General features: G+C 37.7%; 1 protein-coding gene across 1 annotated transcript; it reads right to left on the bottom strand.

Moving 5' to 3' along the window:
- Positions 1–85: 85 nt before the first annotated feature.
- On the bottom strand, positions 86–23,061 carry tnk1 (tyrosine kinase, non-receptor, 1). Its single transcript, XM_066680542.1, has 14 exons — positions 22,721–23,061; positions 15,499–15,689; positions 14,804–14,874; positions 14,528–14,716; positions 13,851–14,003; positions 12,091–12,368; positions 10,952–11,078; positions 9,976–10,122; positions 9,288–9,382; positions 8,765–8,983; positions 8,538–8,602; positions 4,057–4,535; positions 3,801–3,896; positions 86–2,479 (listed from the first exon to the last, which is right to left on the bottom strand). Exons 2-14 carry the CDS (start codon positions 15,656–15,658, stop codon positions 2,330–2,332), a joined length of 2,229 nt encoding a protein of 742 aa, XP_066536639.1. The 5' UTR covers positions 15,659–15,689; positions 22,721–23,061; the 3' UTR covers positions 86–2,329.
- Between the last annotated feature and the right edge of the window lie 2,070 nt (positions 23,062–25,131).

The following is a 25,131-nucleotide window of genomic DNA, read 5'->3' as shown; positions in this document are numbered from 1 at the left end:
GATTCAGCAGGTCACCCCTCCAGGAATTTTCCAGGAATGTTCCATTGCTCACTTTGGGTTTAAGGCTTTTGTGTTGAATGTGTTTCTCTTTGTAAAAAGTCAAAGAATATATTTTGGTGATGTTATGTTGATGTGTTTCGAGGCTTTTGATATCGGTTTGTTTCTTTCTTACGTTCAAGTTTGTCCCTGAAAGTGAAAACTGATCCTTCAGAGCACCAAGCTAAACATCTGGTAATCATTTACATTCCTAACATGGGAAGTTGGTTGTTGGATTATTTATATGTTTTGAAATGATTTAGTCAAATGTTAAAGGAATAATTTAATGGGGGGAAAAGCCATGTAATTAGCCAAAGTTTAAGTTTGAATTCAACCCAGGAAGCAATATTTTCAAATTTATTATTTTTTAAATATAGCTCAAATCTATAAGAAAAATTACAGTAAACCTTCAGTCACCAGGAAATATTTTTGTCACATTCCTATTGCCACCACTGTACAAATTAGTTTTGGATCATTTCACATGAAATCACAATGAAATACATTGCTCCATTAAATTGGAGGTATTACAAAAAAAGCTTAATATTACAGATTAGAAATGAATACTTGTAATTTACCATGCTGATTTTGTTTACCAAACTCATTATGAATTTGGAACACACTGCCAGTTTAGACGCCTTGTTGTTGATGAGATTTCCTCTTAAAGTAATCCATATATAAACAAGGTATATGTAATTAACAGTAGACTGTAGTCTGTTATGTAGTGTGTATTATATTCTGCCAATTCAAGGTCTGGGTAATATCCTTGGGCACCTCAGGTAATATTCTTTTTTTCACCTCACGCTGAAAGAAACCTGCACATGTTACGCTACCTGCACTGGCTCCAGGGCTCATTCCAGAGTCATTCCACAGCTCTCACAGTTTATTATCTTTGAGTTCCTCATCAGTAGGTTTGTACATGTACGGCAGTAAAATTCCAATTCTCCCTGCATGCATTATTATGTTGGGCATCTATTAATGAGATGGTAACTTTTTTACAGAGAATAAACCTTAAAAAAAGCATTTTGGAGATTGTTGAAGAGTGTTTATTCATTTATCTGCGTGGGGTTTTCTAATTAAATTAGAAGCAATGTTTCACATTACATCCAAAATTAAATATATCAAAACAAGTGCATTAGTCAAGATTTTTGTGGTAGTTTTGTGAATATGCAAAACTGCCACTAAAAACATAAAAATAGGCTTTGTATTATGCTGAATATATAAAAGAATGAAAATTAGAACTATAAAGGAGATTCAGCCAATACAAAAGCCGTACATGTTCCACCATCATCCATTCATCCAAGAACTAATTTTAATTTATCAAAATTTTTCTATAACTAATACAATTAAAACTTATTGCCATTCATCTCTTTAATAGATATTTCATAAAACACTACATATTGTAACTATTTTTTTTCCACATGTAAAACTGTAAACAATACAAGAGACTGTTCACTGTGGCAACAGAAACTTTCTGAACTGTTCCACCCACATGTCCCTTATTTTCTACTATAACTCTTGAGAATTAGAGTGCTTCATACAGCCAATGTACTGCAATGCACTGATCATGAATTGCTGGTTTCAATGTCTCAACATATGTTTAAGTTACAACCATAGGCTGTGTCTCTCACTAGTGAATATTTAGCCAAGCTTTTGTAACTTCTGTGCAATAGGGAGTAGGGTCATTTGTGATTGAACCCCATCTTGATTTAAATAAAAAGAGTCCTTCATTGAGCATTTGTCTTGGGGCTGAATATTTCACTCCAGTGAGGGGGGTGTCCAAACTGTCCTTTTTAATTCTATCCTTTTGGCACATTCTGGTAAGTCTGAAAGGTAGTGGTGTATAGTTGCTTCCTGTTCTGTTTAGGAAGTAAATCAAATGCTTGGAGATTGACAGGAGTTCCAGATGGGAGGATACAGCTTTCATATGATTATTTCTGGAAAAATCCTCATTGCTTTGCCTTGTATATCTACAGTGAACTTCACTGGCAGTGGCAAATATCTTGTTTCTCAGACAACAAAACATACAATAATTTTATTGTTCTTCTCTGGCACACAGTAGTTTTAATTCCCAACATGAAACTTAATGCCAATTCCTAAAAATGCCCTTCAGTGGCTTAAGGCAGTAATTGAAGTTGGCGCAGTGGTGAGAATGTGTTCCTCTTCTTTAGCTTTCCTGTTGTATAGGTCCCTCAGAGCTTGAAGTATAGCACTTTTAGTATTTCATAGCAAAAAAAATGGTAGCAAAATCCATCCTGGGATAGTCTGTCCATCCAGTCATCAGGCAGAAGTTCTTCTAAATTCTGTCTGTTCGTCTCTCAGAGACATTGTCTCTTATCATTCTTATGAGAAAGCGGCTAGCCTGCTGCAGGTCCCAGTTGTAGCGTGCTAGTATCTTGTAGCAGTCCTCTCTAGAGCACTGGTTCATTTGGTACAGCTGTTCTGTCTAAGAGGTGAATAGTTATAAAGACAAAAGACATAACATTTAAAAGTGCAAAAAGTATTAAAAATACTGCAAACATTTCTGACACAATCACTATCTTCTATTTTTTTCCTTCATACTACAGACAGTTATTTAAAAATTATTCCTTGTAACTATAGAATACAACAAATATCAAAAATATTATTACTGAAGTTAAAGTACTGAGAACGACATTCAGGCAAATCTAATATTCTTATAGAACACACAAGTATTTAGTCTAATAAAATTTTACTTAAAACTGATAACAGTGTTTTAGGTTGACTTTTCTCATCAGAAAATCATCCTCCATTGTATTGACCCTGGGCTGGATTTCCCAAAAGAAGATTCTAAAGTGGTAGAATAAGAATCACACTGAATTCTCTCTCTCTGTGTTAAGATGATGTTAACATTATATATATTTTTTGGAATCTGGGCCCTGTACTGTAAGACTGCAGAGAACACACTAAACTCGTCACAGACACAGTCAGAGTGAAGCTCAAACTATTGTGACACTAACTGTTGCACCACAGTGCTGCCCTGGGAAGATACTGCTTCCAAATAATTGGGTCTGGAACAGTCGTGTCCTCTTTGCTTTGGCTTGAATACTACAGTGAACTTCATTGGCAGTTGTTTTCTCAAGCAACAACAAGACATACAGCAAAATAAAAACAAACTAAATCAGCTAACATTTTGAATTTTCAGAATTTGGAATGTAAATTTTTTAGATTAATTTAATTAGTAAATTAAAGTTATACAGAGGATAATTGCATAAGGTAAAATATTTCATATTTAGAAGCAGAAGATCACAGGGGCCTTTCTGCATCTTCTATAACTGATGCTGGGTAGTTCCAAAATTATATGTTTGCTTAAAGAAACAGGGAGCAAGTGACAGTCTTTAAAACCGGGGAGAATAAGTGAGCCCTGTCATAAGAATTCTTGGTTCTGTGTGCAGAAAAATGGAATTGTCTATTTGCTCATCATCAGCATAGCTATGAAAATTCATCTCATGTTTCCTTGTGTTTCTGTTCATAGGGAGAAAAGCAGCAATCCTAAAATAGAACTGTAGGAATTCCATTTTTTTTTTAGATTAATGACTTTTCAATGAAACAAAAGTCTCTCTGATACAGATAGGTTGTTTTAAAACTTCTGTCCCTACAATAAAATGAACACATCCTCAATATTTCACGTTTCAAAGTTTTGTTAAATTTTCCATTGGTATAAACATAGCTTGTTGGTATATTCAGTGCTTTTCTAAAACCATTAAAGTTCTCAGTAACCCATGTACTATGGACACTTTACTCCTCACCTTTAGCTGTTGTTCTGCTCGCACAGGATTCCAGTCATTGCGTTGTAGAGCTTTGTGAGCCTCTTGGATGGTTACTCCATGGACTGCTGCCTGCAGCTGTACAATAAGAATGGACCAGAAAAATTGTTTGTAAATTTGTAATATTTGTAACGGTAACATGCACAACTGCATGCTGTGTCAGCACTATTTATATTAATCTGTGAAATGAAAAGCGAATACACATTAGTTGATTTAAGAAAAAAGTAAATGTGCATACCTGTGCTACCTTATCAGACTGTACTTGTGGTGGGTATCTTTCCCGGACCCTCTCTTTGTCTCGCTCCTTCTCTCTTTCCCTCTCTTTCTCCAAGTCACCGTCTACCTGGGGTGTAGACTTGGCTAGCTGGGCCATCCTAACTAAGTTGCTGACCTCCATAACCTGCTGCTGCTGTTGCTGATGAGCTTGGGGAGGCACATTTGGATGAGGAGGAGGAGGCCAAGACCCCACAGCTATGTTTACTGGTAGTCTCCGATCACGCATCACCATTTGCTGGGCTTTTATGCGTTTAAAGTTAGGGGGTGGGGGTCGTGCAGGAGGCACTATGCCACTAGAGTCACTGAATCTGCGATGATCCTGGATGAGGTGAGCTGGAATGGGTTTGCGTGCATGTGTCCTCTGAGCCAGGCTACCACCACCACCACCTTGACTCTTGTCATTTGAGGTCCCAAGAACTGATTCAAGACTACGGGACATGCCTAAAAAGGAACAATTTAAACATGAATTGAATTTAGATACGAATGGGGTAAATGATATCTATTCAATAGCATCCTATTTAAGAAAAATCATATTGTGGATTATAGTTATTTTACTAAGGTTATCATGGTTAAAATGGTCAATAAATAATTTTACTAAATTACTAATAGTATTTTTTATGTAACAATCCTAGGAATCTTATTCTTCTGAATGTAGTTTGCCTGCAGTAGACTATTCGTTGCTAGAAACCAAAACTGTTAATGATTATTCTATAAACAGCACACTTCTGCTACTGAAGTGTAAAACTGTTCATTTTATAAAGTCCTGTACAGCCTGTTTAAGGCCTAACAACACATTTTTATGTCAGGGGACCAACATAAAAGGTCCCCCTAAGGGTACTCTTCCACGAAAATTATGTTTCCACAAGCAACATTGCAAACTAATGGTATTGCACCACTCTGATTCAGCTAAACAATCCTGTGTGTTCTTGGCAGTCATGTAGTTCTGATTTGCCTTTTATATAAGCGTATCATCAGTTCTCTCAGAGTTTACTTGGTCCTCCAGAGCTCACGTTAACCTCCACAGCTCAAATTAACAGCCATTTCTACATGTGAACAGAAATGACGTGGTTTGTGGGTGGAGCTTTATTGGTGGCAGAAAGTCACAGTGAGCATAGCGGTGTCAAGTGTAGGAAAATGGGGATATGGCTAATCTGGATGCTTTCTCCAGTTATTTTATTAGCATACGAGTAAGAGTGGTTGTCCTACACCAACAAGCTAACTCTTAGTAAGGGGGTGAGGTTTTCTGACCTGTACTCACTGTCAGGTAAGTGGTCAAGAAACCAACTAAACGGCCAAAGTTACAGTGGCCGGACATCTTCACATAGCTTGTTGGAAAGCAGTGTGTATACAAAAGAAATAATCAAGGCATAAAATCTCTTGATGATATGTCCAGCATATTGAATACCAAGACTTTTTGCGCTTTACGGACCGATATACTGCATATGGTGTTTACCATTATGAAATAGCTGTGAATGCCAGCTTTGTGGTAGCTGCTTTCACTAATTTGTTGTTATTAAGTACATCACTGATTTTGCTGTGTGATACACAGTGGCGAAAAACCTTGCCTGATATAAAATGTGCGCGGCATAGGCAAGAATTGTGGATGCTTTCATCAGTCCAGTCTGTCCGTTTAATAGCTTGTAACCACAAACGTCTGTGTTTTGCCTCAAAAGGCATCTTTGACAATTGTATTCTATAAACATGGAGATAATTTGCTTTTCCATTGTAATTCTGATATCCAACAGCACAGCATGGCATATTTTATCCCTATTTTGTGTATCAGAATCAGAATCTCTTTATTTCGCCAGGTATGTTAAACATACTAGGGATTTGTCTTGGTGACAGCAACACATGTATGACATGTAACACGTACACAGACTATTAACAAACATAACTCTAAAAGAGGTACAATAAACAATAAATAGACTAAAGAATACAGTTAAAGTACTAGAAAAAAAAGAGCGTTAAGACATAAATTAGACAACATAAAATATAACATCTATACTGTACAGATATGAGTATGAATATAAATGTTTCCAAACATTCCTAAGGTAGGTTATATTATATGTTGTTGTAGAAGTTACAGAAATAGAACTTCTGTAAAGCTGTGCAAAATAGCATAGTGCAAGTGAGTAAAGTGTCCTGTTCAGTGCAGTTAAGTCCAGTCGTTTGGAGACTCAGAGGTGTTCACTGTGGTTGAGGAGAGCTACAGCTCTGGGAAAGAAGCTGTTAGCATGTCGCGTTGTGCTGGTTTTGATGGTCCTTAGTCTTCTACCAGAAGGGAGAGTCTGGAAGAGGTGATGTCCAGGATGTGAGGGGTCAAGCGTAATTTTGCGAGTGCGTTTCCTCACCCTGCTGGTGTGGATCTCCTGAAGCGTTGGCAGGTTACATCCAATGATCTTCTCTGCTGATCTGATGATGCGCTGGAGCCTGGCTCTTTCTTGTGAGGTAGAGGAACCAAACCAGGTGGTTATGGATGAGGTGATGATGGACTCGATGATCGCTGTGTAGAACTGGATCATCAGGGTCTGTGGCAGGTCAAATTTCTTGAGCTGTCTCAAGAAGAACATTCTCTGCTGAGCTTTCTTGGTGATGGAGACGGTGTTCCTCTCCCACTTCAGGTCCCTGGATATGGTGGTGCCCAGGAACTTGAGTGACTCTACAGTGGAAACTGCGGTGCCATTGATGTAGAGGGGGAATACAGGTGGTGGGTTGCGTCGGAAATCCACCACCATCTCTACAGTCTTGTCTGTGTTCAGCAGCAAGTGGTTGTCACTGCACCAGGACACCAGCTGACCAACCTCCTGTCTGTAAGCAGACTCATCACCATTGGCTATGAGGCCCACCAGAGTGGAATCATCTGCAAACTTCAGGAGCTTTACAGCTGGTTCCTTGGAGACACAGTCGTTGGTGTAAAGGCTGAAGAGAAGGGGTGAAAGAACACACCCTTGTGGAACTCCAGTGCTGAGTGTTCGAAGGTCTGAGGTGTGTTTCCCAAGCCGCACATACTGTCTTCTGTCTGTGAGGAAGTTTGCAATCCACTGACACATGGAGTCCGGCACTGACAGCTGGGACAGTTTGCTTTGAAGTAGCTGCGGCACAACGGTGTTGAAAGCCGAGCTAAAGTCAACAAACAGGACCCGAGCGTAGGTTCCAGGGCTGTCCAGATGCTGAAGGATGAAGTGGAGAGTTAGGTTGACCACATCATCAGCAGATCTGTTTGCTCTGTATGCAAACTGCAGGGGGTCCAGCAGGGGGTCTGTAATGGTCTTTAGGTGGGCTAAGACCAGGCGTTCAAAGACCTTCATGACCACAGATGTCAGGGCGACAGGTCTGTAATCATTAAATCCAGTGATGGTGGATTTCTTGGGGACTGGAATGATGGTGGAGGTCTTGAAGCAGGCTGGAACACAACGGAGCTCCAGTGATTTGTTGAAGGTGCTGGTGAAGACTGGTGCTAGTTGGTCACAGCAGTGTTTTAGGATGGATGGAGAGACTGAATCAGGTCCCGGGGCTTTCTTCACCTTCTGTCTGCTGAAGAGTCTGTAGACGTCCTGCAGGCTGATGGTGAGACAAGCTGGGGGTGGAGGTGTGAGAGCCAGTGTGGGGGAGGAGGGGGGTTGATGATGGGGTGAGAGAGTCTGCTGATTGTCTATTGTTTGAAATGTAAAGATTTCCACACACTCTGAAGGTTCTTGAATAAATTCCGGCATAAAATCAGGAGAAATGTTGTCCCTGGCGGTTAGTAACTGTTCTCTGTTCCAGCTGACCAAGTTTGAGGTACAATAGACAACATTAATTAACAAAAACAAACATAACACGGAGGAGCTCGTCACCGTGGCTGCCATCCTCGGCGCCATCTTTTTTACGCCTCTTGTCTGTTTCACTCCATTTGTATATGCTGTTTTACTGCCACCACAATGTGCGTGAAAAATGCCAGTGACGTAAGCATGACTTCCATTCCAAATTGGTCTATAACATTCTGCACTCTAAAGACCATCTGTAGAAATCTTGTTTCAGCCTTCCAAGGCCATGTCGGCTTTGATTTCTTTCATTTATGAAGGTGTAAATAGTTGCTTAGAAGAGTTCATTGTTACAGAGCCTTAGAAAAATATTTCAAGAGTCAAAGAATGTGTAAATCTGGGAAACTGGCTTTAGCTGACAGATCCTAATTATTGGTCTGATTTGCTAATCAAGGTCTGGGAGAAAGAAAAAGTAAAAATCTGCACCATTGCAATGCTGAGCGTGTCCAAAGTTTTGCCCAGACCACAGTGATGACTTTCTCTTTCATAAAATAAGAGTATCGCTGTGATTATTTCATTAGCTACAGAGGCTGTATTTATTTTCTCAGTAAAATAAATAACAAAACTGGTCATTTGTCAAAAGACGCATAAAGTCTCACATATGACTGTATATACAGCATTAAAGAGCTTTTGTTCTAACCTGCCATTTTTTTTAGATTGGAGGACTCCTTCTCTTTCGCCAAAGGTGTCCTCCAGTTTCCAGGGCTGAAAACAATACAAAATGCAGAACACACAAATTAATTATTCATCAATTTTTGTATTTACTTACTGATTCACAAACTATTCACTGCGGTACTGCTGTGGATCCACATACTGTGTAAAATTAGGTTAAATAATGAAATTATTAGCATAATTAGTATCACTCACTCATCCAATCGTGCTGGGGTTCCCCAGCTGCGTTCTATGTTGAGATCCCCATGTCCAGTGTGCTGCAAGCTTCCTTTGAGTGGAGAAGAGATGACAGTAGGTCCAGTACTAGAACTCACACTGCCAAGTGAAGACCCTGAAGGAATAGTCAGTGTTGGGGGGAACCAACCAACACTCAATGTTCTCTGGTTCTGACCCTTCCACTCACACAACTCCAATCTACAGAAAGTGGAGAAAATAACACCAGTCAAGATACTGTCATTACTTCAGTCTTTGGAGATTAACATTTTTAAATGTATACACATTTGAATTACAAAATCATTTTACACGCTAATGACGGATTCAATCTGGCTTCATTAACCAGGCTTAAATAAATGAATTAATGAATTTTATATGAAATTAATACTTAACAGGCAACTTACAAGCAAAGACATAAAAAATAAATGGAATACATCTTGTGGGGTTTGAGGTAAGTTAATCTCAATTTCTCTCCCACTTTTATGTTTTTAAACCCCTTTCTTACCCATGGTCTATAACTGTCACAAGGTCACTGGCCTGTAGAGCAAGTTTTCTGGGCTCACTGAAGTCCTGCAATGCACGCACCTCCATAGGCTGAGCCTAGACAGATACAAGAGAAAAATATTTAGATATGTACAGAAAAATAGCATAAAAAACCTTGATCCAGTAAATTGCATCTAATATACACCTTAGTCCAGTGTGCTGGTACATCTAATACAAATCCCAATCCAGTACATGTATACAGATGCTGTGTTGATATTAATTGCTTTTATTATATTTATATTATATTGGTATACCTGTTTCATGCTAGACACTACTAATGCACTTATTTATTAGTTATATCCAACAGAGTAATTTTTCAAATACACAATCCTTCTATTGAGCTGTGTGTAAAACTGACACAAAAGGTTTCAAAACATGATTCTTAACATTTTTATAATATTGTTTCTTGGCAAAAGGCAGTTATTGGCAAAACACCAGCCATTAGGGACCTAGGGGGATTGCCACTGTGCTAAATAACACTTGTGGCTAGTGTATGAAATTCAGTCTACCTACAGAATTCTCTTTGTTTGTACATTTTCTAAAAGGTGAGTTCTTGCAACCCAATAAAGATTAAAAAGTTTGTAAATGGCTGTGTCCATAGACATTTAATAGGAGATATTTCAGATGCTGCTCCATCTTTCTTAACTGACCTCAGCTACCATAATGGTCAGTTGGGCAAATGTGGGTCGTTCTGATGGTGTATAAGCCCAACATTTCCGCATCACAATGTATAACTCCTGAGGACAGTCTGTAGGCCTCTGCAAACGATCACCATCGCGCTCCACATGACTCAGTATCTGAAAAGGCAAGCTCAGATTAGCACTGCAGAAACTGAATAATGTAACTTTTGGAGGAGCGTCGGAAACCACCTCTCCCTCCCCCTTCAGGACAGTGCCTTTAAAGCGAATTACACTCTGCAACTCTAGGGAGATAGATCCCAGGAGCAAAAATACAAGATCTTACCTACACTGCGTTTCAATTCTGATTTTCAATTGCTCACTGACCACTCGGACGTGAGTAGCACCTACGTCACCAAAGTCGCCACTTACAGTACAAGGGCAAGAAGGGCAATGAGGAGCAGGTTTTTCAGTCAAAACAAATTCGCCCTCAGCAACAAATGCCAAATGAGTCCGTGGAGCTTATTTCTTTAGTGACTTGTACTAAAGTGTTTGCTAGGGGTGTCTACACTATCATATCAACAAAAAGCAAATATTTCAATGAGTGAACAAAAGAGCTGAATTGAAAGTGAGTTTTTTTTTCAACGTTTATAACCATAATGTAAATCTATGTATATTTTAAGCATTGTGAACTTTTTTTTTCAGTTTACACTTCTATTCTTCTAAATAATTTTGTCCAACATTGTTTTCATTGTTCTCTGGAAATTGTGTGGACATTCGGCTTGTTCCCTCAACCTTCACCTCATTTAACACCTTTTGCTACCCAGAGGGGAAGTGGCAAAGTGAAGTGGGCAAAGGCAAGTTAAAACCAGGGTCTGAAGCCTCATTTTATTTAAAAATTCCCACAAATACAGTATGCAGTCATATATATATATATATATATATATATATATATATATATATATATATATATATATATATATACACATAAACACAAACACACACACACCTGTCTTCCAGATAACCCAAGCCAGGGCTCTTCGCAGTAGGTGAACATTTCCCAGAGGGTGACCCCGTACATCCACACATCTGAGGCATGTGAGAAACATCCCACACGTAAACTCTCAGGAGCACACCTAGAGATTGGGGAGGGGTTGGATGTGAGAGAAGACTTTACTAAACTTGCTTTTGTACACTTTTAATATTGAGCAACTAATTGCTTTTTTTATCACTATGTTAACAATGTTGAATGTTATGTTGAAAAAAATAAAAATAAATAAACAATAAAAAAGCATATGTCTCCACTCTTTGGGTACAATTAATAAAAATGCCCTGTCTTAACAGAATCATTAATGTCAACTTGAAACTGACATACTGTTCATGTACTGGTCATATTAAACACAACTGATTATCAATGCCATTTTAAAGGCATTTCTTTGTGAGCGTGTGTTTTTTTTTTTTAAAACAAGATCCTACATACAGCACATTCATGCTGCAAATCATGAGTGTTTCTGCATTTGAATAAAAGCAGATTCTTTAATAAGAAATGATGAATGATGGTATAATTAGAACAGCTAATTACATCTAATAATAATAATAATATAATAATACTCATTCTTTAATAATATAGTAATTTGGCTTCTGGGAGAAATAAACTAAAAGAAAATACAGAATATTCTAAACCATCCATCCATCCATTATCTGTAACCGCTTATCCAATTTAGGGTCGCGGGGGGTCCAGAGCCTACCTGGAATCATCGGGCGCAAGGCGGGAATACACCCTGGAGGGGACGCCAGTCCTTCACAGGGCAACACAGACACACACACATTCACTCACACACTCACACCTACGGACACTTTCGAGTCGCCAATCCACCTGCAACGTGTGTTTTTGGACTGTGGGAGGAAACCGGAGCACCCGGAGGAAACCCACGCGGACACGGGGAGAACACACCAACTCCTCACAGACAGTCACCCGGAGCGGGAATCGAACCCACAACCTACAGGCCCCTGGAGCTGTGTGACTGCGACACTACCTGCTGCGCCACCGTGCCGCCCTAGCAGTGGGCGCCAACCACCTCCACGTCTGGGGAGCAGTTTGAGGGTTAGGTATTGTAAACCAAACATACATAAAGTTTTAACACATACCAGGAGAATGGAATGCGTCTATGGGCTCCCATGACATAGTGGTCTTTGTCCTGGCCCAGACCTCTCATCAAACCAAAGTCTCCGATCTTTACCAGCTCTCTGGATGCCAGGAGCACGTTGCGGGCTGCCAGGTCTCTATGGATGAAGCGCCGCGACTCTAGATACTCCATCCCTGCAGCAATTTGAGTGCTAAAGAGCCAGAGACGAAGGAGCGGATATTCACCCTGCCGCGAGCGCAGGGTGTCATACAGAGAGCCGAGTGGAGCCAGCTCCGTCACCTGAGAACATCAGAAATGAGTGAAAGCAAAATTATAGTACAGAGATTTTAATCAGTGGAGTTTACACCACATCATGGAAATGTTTAGAGTACTTACTGTTACAGATCTTTTTTAGGGGTTAACGTTATAATTAACGTGACAAAAAGGCAGTTATATAGTATATATATATATATATATATATATATATATATATATAACCCATTTACAGATTTAAAAAATTATAAACAGTGATATAAAATATATTCAAAAAGAGAAACAAAGACCCATGGTACATACACTGTCTTACGCGACATACACGTCTCAAAATATATGAAACCAAAAGGAGAAACTATGCCAAAAGTTCAAAAGTATGCCAAGTTCAAAATGTGTGTACACTGATGTAAGTATGTAGATCTTTTGTAAATGCAATTAATTATATAACTAATAGAACAATTATTCATACAATTATGCACACGCATATACATAATAATGTAATTAGACTCAAAGTCATAGATTAAGAACAATAAATATACCCCAGTAAACAAGGAACGTCCCTGGACGTTCAAAATAAGTCTAAAAGTAGTCTGTCCATCCAGGACATATTTTAAATGTCAAAGGACGTCCAAAACCCATCTGAATAAGTTAGTTAAGTGGTGACCAATCGATAACGTCAGTGAACGTCCAAAACGCGTTTTATACAAGTAATTTATTTCGGGACCAATTAATAATGTCAATGGATGTCCAAAATATGTCTAATAGTCGTCTTTTCAATGTCTGTGTTGGGACGTCTTTTCAACTTTCATTTTCAACCTTAAGAGAACATTGATAAGACGGCAGTCATTACGTTATTTCAACGTTGAATTAACGGCTAATTGTTTACTGGGACAGGTCCACTGAACAAGATAATGCTCCTAAAATGCACTGGTTTGTGTAATATGTAATGTAATGGACCTCCACATTACAGAATTTGGCTTGATTATCAGCTTGGACAGGAACACCATGTTACATCAAAGGGGAGGCTATAGGACAATACTCCTAACACCTCTACCATCCATCCATCCATTATCTGTAACCGCTTATCCAATTTAGGGTCGCGGGGGGTCCAGAGCCTACCTGGAATCATCGGGCGCAAGGCGGGAATACACCCTGCAGGGGACGCCAGTCCTTCACAGGGCAACACAGACACATTCACTCACACCTACGGACACTTTCGAGTCGCCAATCCACCTGCAACGTGTGTTTTTGGACTGTGGGAGGAAACCGGAGCACCCGGAGGAAACCCACGCGGACACGGGGAGAACACACCAACTCCTCACAGACAGTCACCCGGAGCGGGAATCGAACCCACAACCTCCAGGCCCCTGGAGCTGTGTGACTGCGACACTACCTGCTGCGCCACCGTGCCACACCTCTACCATTGTGATATAATTAAAATAAAATCTATACTTGCAAATGTGAAAGTGTCTATCAACATTTTCAATAAAACACTAGGTAACAACTAACCATTTTGAGAGGCTGTGTGAGGACCACACCGTAGAGGCGGATGATGTTGACATGATCCAGTGACTGCATGGTGGTGACCTCTTGCAAGAAGTCTGTTACTGTCTCTGCCTCCTTGGACATACTGCTCCTGAGAGACTTCACAGCTACAGGCAACTGCAGAGAGTATGGTGAAGACTCAGTGAGAAGACAGAGGTGTGCTCTGTGTTTGGGATGTCCAGACTGCTTACATTCTACGCTTCCTTTAATGCTTCTAGAAATATGCTGACATATTTGTCTATGTGTTTTGAGGTTCATATGGATCAGTTTTGTGGTTATTTTCGGTGATATCACTAAATTTAATATGAATACAGAGGCTGTATGGACACTTTTTGTGTAACACTTTTACACTTTGCTGAACATATACCTATATACCATTAAAAATGCAGGGACCTGTTTTTTTTACAAGAACTCATCTGAAAGTAATTGAACAGGGTTATGGGATCAAGCTGAAGATATATGTATTAAATATTATTTACACAGATAAAGACTCATGAATCTTCCAACACACATTAGGAGATTTCATAGGCTCAGGTCTGTTGTTACTGCACGTTACAAACACTTCAAATATAATTCCTCAACATGCAGAAGTCCAGCAAAGTTTCAGAAGCACTTCTCTGAAGTTCACAGTGTGAACTCACCACTCGTCCAGTTGGAGTGTGCCACTCTGCCCTCCTCACCACCCCGAATGAGCCTGAGCCAAGCCTCTCCCCAGACACCAGCTCACTATCCTGGATGAGGCAGGTGAGGGCTCTTCCTATTTCTGGCCCCTGGGTAGTCCCACCACCACTCCACTGATAACCTTCTTCTGGACCACGACCACTGAAGACCTGTTAAAGTAATTGGATGGGTGTCTTTGCTTGTTGTTTGGTTAAGCAATGAGAAATGTTTGATGGGAAAGCATCCTGAAGTAATACCTTGGCCATCCATGACCGTGGCCGCATGTTGTTTTTGTATCGTTTGACTGCATCCCATAATCGTCTTTGTCCTGTTGAGACCAAAGCAAAGACTATAAAACAGCTGTTAACATGCAGCAGTAATAACTGTCTAATGAGAATGCTGTAGACAGAAGCCTGATACACAGCAGACATTTATTCAGAAACATAAAATGAAACGACAGAAAACACAGGCTTTCTTTACATTTAGTCTGTCTGGCTGTCTTTCTTCCCTCCCCCTTTTCCTCAATTCTCTTTTAAACCTTATTTGCATGCATTTGCCAGGTGTCTCTCATAGACTATGTACCAATGGGTAGTCAGGGCGGAAAGAGTCATGTTGCCATGATCATACTTCAGTTCATTCTGCTACAGACTTGGCTCTGACTCCTATTTCAAGGCTATTGCTTTTTTTTGGGCCTTGTCCAACTGTGAGATTGCAACAAGCAAGTTCAGTTAAGCCTCCTTGGGCTTGAACAAAATATTTTCCATATCACACATCACTAATTGTTCAAAATTCTACTTATATTATATATAATGTTTTTCCTACTCCTGTAAACTTTCTGGATATTCAAAGTTTTGTTCTGACAGTGAGATTAGACTTCATACAGGCCATGTTTCATAGTAATTAAGGCTTTAAATCTTTATATAAACACAGTATCAACTGAAATGTTTAAAACCTGGTTTGCTAATGCCAATCTGTTCCAAGTCAGCCTCCTTCACATAGTCCAAGTGCTCAATGCGTGTAACGTTCAGTCCATCACGAACCCTTAGGTAGAAACGCTCTAGCTGCACCTCTGCCAAGAGCTGGTACAGCCACTGTGTGTCTGGATCCATCATAATCACATGGTCCCTTGGCACAAAAGTCAACCTGAAATGGTGAAAACTGTTTATAGAAGATGCCTTTTGAAAAGGATGGATAAATATAAAGAGAGAATTCAGGTTTCATGTTTGATACAACTGCTTTAAATATTCTAACATACCTTTATCAATTGTTATATATGTATGTCCATTTAGTATCAGAAAGCAATAAGCATGTCAATTTGAGATTAATTAACAAATCAATTCAGCATGAGGCATGTTTGAGGCTAACCACTGGTGTATGAGGTTAGTTTTGGGACAAAGGGAATACAGTGCAAAATTAAAGATGTTTCAGCAATTTCCCATCTGGGATCAATAAAGTATTTCTGAATCTGAAGATATGTCCAATAGGGTAGGTGGTATAGTATAAAATACTAAAACTCTTCAATATCATTTTTTTCCCACAGTAGTTTATCAAAGGCGTGTTGTTTGGATAGATCAAATACACCGCATTTAAAAGTGTATTTATGGTAAGGTGTATTTTAAAAAGGTATCAAAATATATAAATGCAATAATTTTTATACAGTCTTTCATATACTGTGCTGAAATAGAGTTATTCATGACTCATTAGGATACTTCTAAGAGCAAAGAACCAAAACACACAAACGCTAATGAACAAAAAACAGCTTACCTTTAGCACAAATCTGTGCGCCTTAAATTCCATGTGTGATTCAAGGTAAACAATATATATATATATTTGTATACAAATACTTTTAAGAATGCTTTAACATAGCTACGTTAAAGCAATAAGAGCTGTGTTTTGCTCTGGACCACTATACTTCACAGTTACTATGTTGTGGGAGCTTCCTGGGTTGCTATGGACACAAGACAGGCATCCAGCACTGTTGTGTTCTGGCACATGAACCATTAAGCAAACAAAAGGAGTTCAGGGCTGACATTCCAGCACCAAAACCACACACTCCTTCTACCTGTCACTTTACCCAATAAAACTTCCCATTCTCTACACAGACAATCAGATTGTAAACACTATTAGACAATTTACAAGATAAAGTTATCTATGTAAATAGGTACAAACTAAATTCATAGTTTTGGAAAATGGCTACTACCTACTATCATTTTAACATTTGCAAGATATTTTTTGTCCATTTTTATAGAAGTAACTGTAAGCCATAGAGTGTTTGTGATGATTTATAAAACAAAGCAGGGAGTTTACCCAAAGGCTAAATATGGGACATAAGCTTATATTTATACATGTGTGACATTAGCTTTAAAACTACAGAAACAAACCCTATCTTGTGTAACTGAGTTGATTTGACATAATGGAAATATATAATCTGTGTTTTTAATTATTCCATTTAATAAATGTTGTATATATTCATAGTATATATACAATATACAGTATGTGTATTCACATACATGCACAATGTATTTGACAAAATGATCAATAGGAACACGGTAGGAAGAAACAAAGAAGCCACTTGTTTAGTTACAAGTGAACAGATGGCAGGCAGGTGAATGGGAGAAACAGAAATGGAGAGATAAATGCTCCGCACCTCACCCCCTGAATGCTTACAACACACAGCTGTAGTTTAGACTTTACAAACTCTGAACAGTAGCAGCATTTATCACCCAAACTAACCACCCATGCTTCATTAAGAGGAAGAGGGAAATGCTGTATGATTTTAATGAAAAACTGATAAAAGCCAGGCAAACCATACCAAATGACTAAGATAATTATACCGATGTTACAAGAGTTGTAAAAAGACAAAAATAAATAAATAAATACAATTAATGTAAAACTTTTCACAATAGGATGGTAAATGTAAAAAGGGCTCAGACTTTACAAGTAAAAATGGTTCATGGCTCACCATTTTGTACAATTTTGTGAGACAACTTTAATCAATGTGCTGTTTTTGGAATGTGATGCAGCAGATAAATTATACATTTGTATATAATTACAAAATACAAACAAGACATTGCAAGCACTGGAAATATTTCTTTACATGTGTCAGTTAAATAAAAGTTCAAGAGAAATAACAAATCACACAATTTGTTTTTCCCCTTTTTTTTCTTTTTACAAAATTAGGCTTGCATATGGGGCTTTACTATTATTATTTAATGTACAAATAAAGATTACATTTTAGTCATAATTTGTCATTTTTCTGTTAGATGTTTTCTGTAAGACATGGTATTTGTTTCCCTGGGTGTGTGTGTTTTCTATGTATCTACATGTCTGGCTGCTAATCAGGGTAAAAGATGTCATACTTGTTTAGCAACATGTCACCAAACCATAAAAAGACATTATGTAATGAATGCCAATCAGAATGTTGATAAACACACCATTAGAACAAATAAACGTAACTAAAAATCACATATTTTAACTACAGCGCTGGTCAAGCTGTGTCATTACAATAATGTAATTAATACCCAGCTTCACTTTGCACATGCCTATGGGCTGATATCATTGCTGAAATAAAACACTCAGTAACTATTTTATCAGTAAAAGGGAGGAGTCCTTCCTGATCTACACAGTAAAAGATAAAAGGCTCCTGAAAACGTTTACATTTTGTGGAAGCTCTTTAAATATAGAAAATTCAAATTTTACATTCTAATTTTGCAAAATATAGTCTTTAACTATATTTGTAGTCACTGTAGTCATCCATCCATCCATTATCTGTAACCGCTTATCCAATTTTAGGGTCGCGGGGGGTCCAGAGCCTACCTGGAATCATTGGGCGCAAGGCAGGAATACACCCTGGAGGGGACGCCAGTCCTTCACAGGGCAACACAGACACACATTCACTCACACACTCACACCTACGGACACTTTCGAGTCGCCAATCCACCTGCAACGTGTGTTTTTGGACTGTGGGAGGAAACCGGAGCACCCGGAGGAAACCCACGCGGACACGGGAAGAACACACCAACTCCTCACAGACAGTCACCCGGAGCGAGAATCGAACCCACAACCTCCAGGCCCCTGGAGCTGTGTGACTGCGACACTACCTGCTGCGCCACCGTGCCGACTCACTGTAGTCACTTCATATATAATTCGTGTATTTGAGAGGAGCATTTTTGCATGATTTATGCACCAAAAAATAGGCAGAATACAATTAAACCATTGTTTTCGTGATGTCACAAAACAAAGTTTCAATATGGGATATATACATAAATAATGGAGGGAATTCTGACACATTCCATACACATACAATTCTTCATTCCACAAAAGTGAGGAGAATTCAGCCTTCAACTTTCCTTTAATGGAAAACCAAAACGGTTCATCCATGGCAAGATGGAAGTCCAAATCTGCACCCGTAGACCCATGATCCTCAGGTTTAACACACCCAACCCTGAAGTTCACCTTCTTGAACTCTGATTCAACTGGTCAGGTGTATTTGGGATTTGGGATGGAACTAAACCCAGCAAGTCTACACTGCAAAAAGCAGTGCTGGAAAGCTCAGTCGTATGAAGATCTGTTGAAGAACCATTTTTATAACATCCTAGGGCTATACAGTTGTCTCAAAAACTTTTGAGGATTCACTAAGGGTGCTACAAAGATCAGAGGAGGAAACCAGTTTGGGACGGATTTTATTCAAATGTATTACCATGCAAGGAATTCTTAATTTTGATAAAATCAAAAATGATTATTCTACTCATCAAAATATACAGGTGTGTTTGCTTCTACCTACAAACATCAGAACTTCACTCTGTATGTTCAGTCTCTTGCTCCACATTGCTGATCTGCACACTCAATTCACACCTGCAGACTTCACAAATGACAGAGGATAGAGAAGTCTATCACACAATGCATGCTTTTAAATTTTTAATTAAATATAGCACATTCTGTCTACCTCTATTACTGTCCATTTACAATATACTAGATAAATGTATTATAAAATGTCACATATAATTTTCAGTGTTTTAGTTTTATCTAATTACTATAACTTTCGATATACTGCTAATTAGTTATGGAGTTTATCATGGATTTAATGAGAATAGTTTTGTGATTAAAGGCCACTTATGTATGACTGCAAAGAGCTGCTTTTCTGTAGTTGATCAGAGCTTCATTTTGTGATTTGTAGGTCAAGATAGGCAAATCAGATATCAACTCTGTCATTTGTGGTTTATTACTGACTGAAACGGAGGCTCATTGTGAAAGCTGTAGATGTGAAGTGATTGTGCCAATCAAAGATGTGTGGCAAGGAACAGTGAGACCGAAGCCTAGGCTGCGGCAGATGTACGGCCGAAGTAGGCCAAGCTTACTGATTAAAAATGGTATAGAGATAAATATTTTATTTATATCCAAGATATAAATATTATATTATATTATATTATATTATATTATATTATATTATATATAATATAATAAGAAAGAATTCCAGTACCAGAAACACTTACAATTTAAAACGAACTCTGCTCCTGAAATTTCTGAATCTCAGTTTTTAACCATGTTTTGTTTTTTCATTCATGCCGCATGTGCACAAAGAATTGTGGGTAACAAAGGGCCATGAAATATGTCAGTTCTCGAAATCACTCCGAAAATAGGCTGCATTTCTCAACTGTACATGAACAGACCTCGACACTTTTTTATGAAGTAGCCGAGAAATGCATGGGTATACAGGAGAATGAGACTGAGCCTATAGAGGGGAATTCTGCATGTATTTAGAAAGTAGCAAACACACCTCTAATTTTAATCTGAGTACAATATTCAATGTTACTTTAAACAATATTAAGAATCCCTCGCAGAATATAATATTTAAATATTCATGTGCATGCATGCATGCATGCAAAAAAAAAAAAAAACACCTCTTGTTTACTCAAAATATCTGCACATATGCAGTGCCATAAGAAACTGGCCAAAATATAGTAAACACTCCAGCTGTCACTTATCTTTTCAAATAATAAACTTTAAAATGTACTTTAAAACATGGCACAAACGTCCACAGAATTTTTGAGGCCACTTTAACTAAAAGACCATTTTAGCAGTTCCTACAAGCTGCATTATGTTACATTGCACAGGAATGGGAGGGAAAAAGAGTGCCAAGGTCTCCAACATAAACCTGAAGTGAATGATTAAGCCAAATGTAACTAAATGAAGCACCAGTTACTTAATACAGAGTCTGAGTCAAAACTAGGGGACCAGTTCAGACAAGTATAGAATAAGAGCATCACCGCAAGATTCTCCGGTACACCCTTCAACACAAACACACACACATACACACACAAACACACACACACATAGAAAACCCAACACAGAGACTCAAGTAAAACCGTGGAAGGTTTGGAGGCCACTTAAGATTTGAAATGATCTTTTAAAAGAAACAGGGCATGATAACAGTAGGTGTGTTTCAATAAATTATTCTAATTATCTACAGTCTATAAGGAAGCTGAAATAGATGTACGGTAAAGTCATGAACAGGAAATTAGTCACTGAGGTCTAATAAGGTGAATTCTGGGTAATCAAATCCTCAAGATTATAACAGCACATGACAGACATTTTAGCAATAAGATGACCACAAATGCACTATTGTAAGAGAATGTTTTGTTTCATTCAAATTTTGTAACAGCTGTGCACACATTATAGTGCTGAAAACTAAAAACCTAAACAAATGTATTGATTATTAACATGGCTTTCCTTATTACTAAACTGGGACATCATTTAAAAATATTCATCATACCATCTTTGGAGGCAAATAAAGTTGTTTGTTATAGCCTTAATTTAATTGATCTTACTTATACATCTAGGGTGGTGATACACTGAATATGATTCATGATTCATAGCATATTTGTCATCATGGAAAAGTGAAGAATAACGGACATAGTTTTACACACAGTACTTAAGTATAAAAAAGTACTTTTTTCTGACTAATGTTATAATTTTAAAAGGCAAATGTACTATACAGATTACTACTTATTTCCATTTTAACCATTAGAATGTTTTGCTGTTGCATGCTATGATTAAATTTATATCTTTTAAACTTTAAATTTACTTATTCTGATATTGCTGGATTTACTATGATGTCTCTCTCTAGTTGCTTTTTTATACATAACAACAAATGTTTAAACAATCAATGAAGGCACTGAAATTATCAACGTATATATTTTAATCATATGACAAACATATCATATTTATATGATACATATATGTAGAGGGTAAATTATATAATGTAGTTTTCTACTTCTAAGATTAATATGAAAGTGTTGAGAGTGAGAGTTTTGATTTTTATTCAATGCCCTGTTGATACTGTTAGGGGTACAAATAATATTTAAAACATTTGTTGTATAACATATAATTGTAATACAAATACAAAATTCAAGCATTCACCTGCTTCTTTGTCATTTTGAAGAAAAGGCACTGCAAAGTATGTGCATCAATATGTTTTGTGCTTAGGGATAATATTGTATTCAAAAGTTTTTTGATATTGTATTCAATTTTTTTTTTTTACGTTACTGATAGCTTTTTAATAACATTAAAATTGTCATTTTAATACTATATCATCAAAAAACAGAAGGGGGAGAGAATGTTTACATTTTTAATTATTATTATTATGATATGTTACACAAAAATTCTTTTCAACACATCTTATATATTTTTATTTTTTATCTAATACATGTCTTGCCGCTACTACAAAACAATCTAGATCTTTGTTCATCAAGTATGTTGTAAATAAAATTATTGCTAACATTTAAAAGAGAATAATAAATATTAAGAAACCATAAATATAAAATGCATTTTTCTAATTATTTGAAAATATATAGAAAATGTAATTGGAAATACTTTATAAATTTGGAAATTTTTTGAAAAATTGTAAACGGTAGTTTATCTCTCATGACAAACAACTTTCGTTTTCTAGGCTATTAGATATGATACGAATTTAAAAAGCACTCAGAGTGAAGACCTTTGGTCAGTTGTACGGTACGCTAGTGCACTAATCTGCTGAATCTGTTGATAATGTAAGGTTTAGAAAACAATCCCCTGATGCTGACGTGAAGGCAGAATTCATCTGAGAATAAAAGCTCCCAGGCCCCCGACATTATGACGTAAAGAAAACTCAAGGTGAGCTGCTCAAACATACTTACGGTTTTTACACTTTATTTCCTGCTTTACTTGTTCCTTAACTAGAATCGTTGTTTGTTTTTCTGTATTCTTGATATTGTCCTTTTCTTGGATGAATCTTGTTTTTTTTTCAGAAACTCGGGAGCAGGTGTGAACGGTTCATTACTTGCGCTCGCGCCCTCTCTCTCTCTCTCTCTCTCGGCTCCCGAGTTTCACTCGCTCTTTTTCTTTCACACCAGTCTCCTCCGGGGTAGAACTGTCTGCTCTTAATCCTCGTGTTTTTTTTTTTTTGTTTGTTTTTTTTTTTGTCAGAGTTTCTGTTAGTATAGATTTCACTTCAGCTCCTGAACACCTTCACTCTGCTACTGCATTTCCTCAAACTGGAGTTGCAACTCCACCTCTTCCGCCTCTCCGCCCATAGCACCTGTATAACAACAACAGCGTTATTACAGACACCGTTTACTACTGACAGTAGTAAAAACCCAGTTAAATATATAATAATAACCACAGTGACTAGACAACATTCATTATAGACCTAGTTTAATATTTGTTTCTGCCCACATTCACTACAGGCATCGTTTACTACGGACAACGTTCATCAAAGACATAAATTGTCATTTATAACTGGCCATAAAAACACTGTTTACTATAGAACCAGTTCACTATTTATTACAGAACACATTCTCCACAGACACTGTTTACTAGAGTAGTTTTTAACATCCACTTAAAAACTCTATTTAAAAACAACTCCACTTAAAAACAGTTAAAAACTCAATTTAAGGCTGCTACATTTAAAAGCCAGTTTCTGAAAAAAAATGACAGTGATTGACGACACTTGAGGACAATACACACATGCACATGTATACACACTGCATCATCAATTTTCTCTGAATATTCCTATGAGCAAAAAAAAAAAAAAAAAAAAAAAAAGAGAGAGAGAGAGAGAGAGAGAGAGAGAGAGAGAGAGAAAAGATTGCTGTGGTGTGGTCACAGTAAGCGTTTCCATTCACACTGCACTGCCTGATCTGGTCAGGCCTGTCTGATGAGATTTTAGCAGTTTCACACCCGCGTAATACACTTTTCACATTGTGCTGAATGTACTTTCACATTGTACACACCATTTGCTTCAAGTGTACTTAAGTACTAATAATAAAAGTACCATGATTTATTAAGGCTCTGAAATCCTATTGTTATTTTTGTAACCAAACTTGTGGTTAATCCAATCATTGTAGGTGAAAAGGCTAGTAAACCAATCCTTTAAAAAAATGTCACTAATTATTATAATTATTATGATTCTGATGTCTATAAACTGAAGGCAAACAATTTTCACAAGATAAGAACCACAGCTTTTTGTGTGCAAGCAAAAGTTTGATATTAGATTTATTTATATCTTAGTTTCAAATTTAAGTTGAATAAAAACTTGAATTAAACTGATGTTCACAAGTAAGTGTGCACTGTAGCCTGATTGGTGTGCTTGCTTCGACATTGCTAGAGATTTTGTGTTGTGAGAAGCTCTGGCCTAATGCTTCTGCCAGAAATAATGCAGCAACACATCGGTTTGCATGTTCTTTAAATTATAATTTATTCCGGAAGAGAACAGAGACAGTAGACACATAAGCAAAAATGAATGACAGATCTTGCATAATGTATTGGAATAAAAAGAAGTTTGATATTGACATGTAGTAGTGGGGTTAAAGTAAAAAAGTCCATCCAAATAGGAATACTTAAGTAAATATGCATGAAAAAAAAGCAGCAACATATTACATTGATTATTAGGTAATGTATACTTCTGTTTCATTATCTTTGCGTTACATGCTATAATACAGTTTTTTTCACTTTTCCCTCTTTACTTATTCATTCATTCATTCATTATCTGTAACTGCTTATTCAGTTCAGTGTCGCGGTGGGTCCAGAGCCTACCTGGAATCATTGGGCTCAAGGCGGGAATACACAGTCCTTCACAGGGCAACACACACACATTCACACCTACGGACACTTTTGAGTCACCAATCCACCTACCAATGTGTGTTTTTGGACTGTGGGAGAAACCTGGAGGAAGCCCATGCAGACACAGGGAGAACACACACCCGGAGCAGGAATCGAACCCACAACTTTCCAAGCCCCTGGAGCTGTGACACTACCTGCTGCACCACCGTGCCGCCCTCTTTACTTATGTAGTTAAGTAAATTATAAGCAGACACTCCACAGTTAGATAGAATCTTGACTGATTCTGAACCAAGAGAATTAAATATTACAAAACTTTTACCACATTATGTCCAGGAGAGAAATATACATTTTCATTCCCAGAACATCTCTTAGGCAGCCGAGTTATCTACCTACATTTAAGTAAAATAATAAATAAAATCACTCTGCAAATACAGACCAGACATCACTCAAAAAGACACAGACGAAACATGGCTAAAACGAGAGAGAG

Source organism: Hoplias malabaricus, chromosome 9 (assembly GCF_029633855.1).
Source record: "Hoplias malabaricus isolate fHopMal1 chromosome 9, fHopMal1.hap1, whole genome shotgun sequence".
In the NCBI taxonomy this organism is placed as follows: domain Eukaryota; kingdom Metazoa; phylum Chordata; class Actinopteri; order Characiformes; family Erythrinidae; genus Hoplias; species Hoplias malabaricus.
This window is presented reverse-complemented; position numbering and strand designations above follow the sequence as displayed.

Bases quoted from the DNA above. Each gene is read 5' to 3' on its own strand.
- tnk1 (XM_066680542.1), bottom strand. From the start codon at position 15,658: ATGATGGATCCAGACACACAGTGGCTGTACCAGCTCTTGGCAGAGGTG. The intron at 14,004-14,527 runs GTGAGTTCACAC...TACTCTCTGCAG, and splicing joins ACACTCCAACTGGACGAGTG to TTGCCTGTAGCTGTGAAGTC. The intron at 2,480-3,800 runs GTGAGGAGTAAA...TTCACCTCTTAG, and splicing joins GAGCAGAACAACAGCTAAAG to ACAGAACAGCTGTACCAAAT.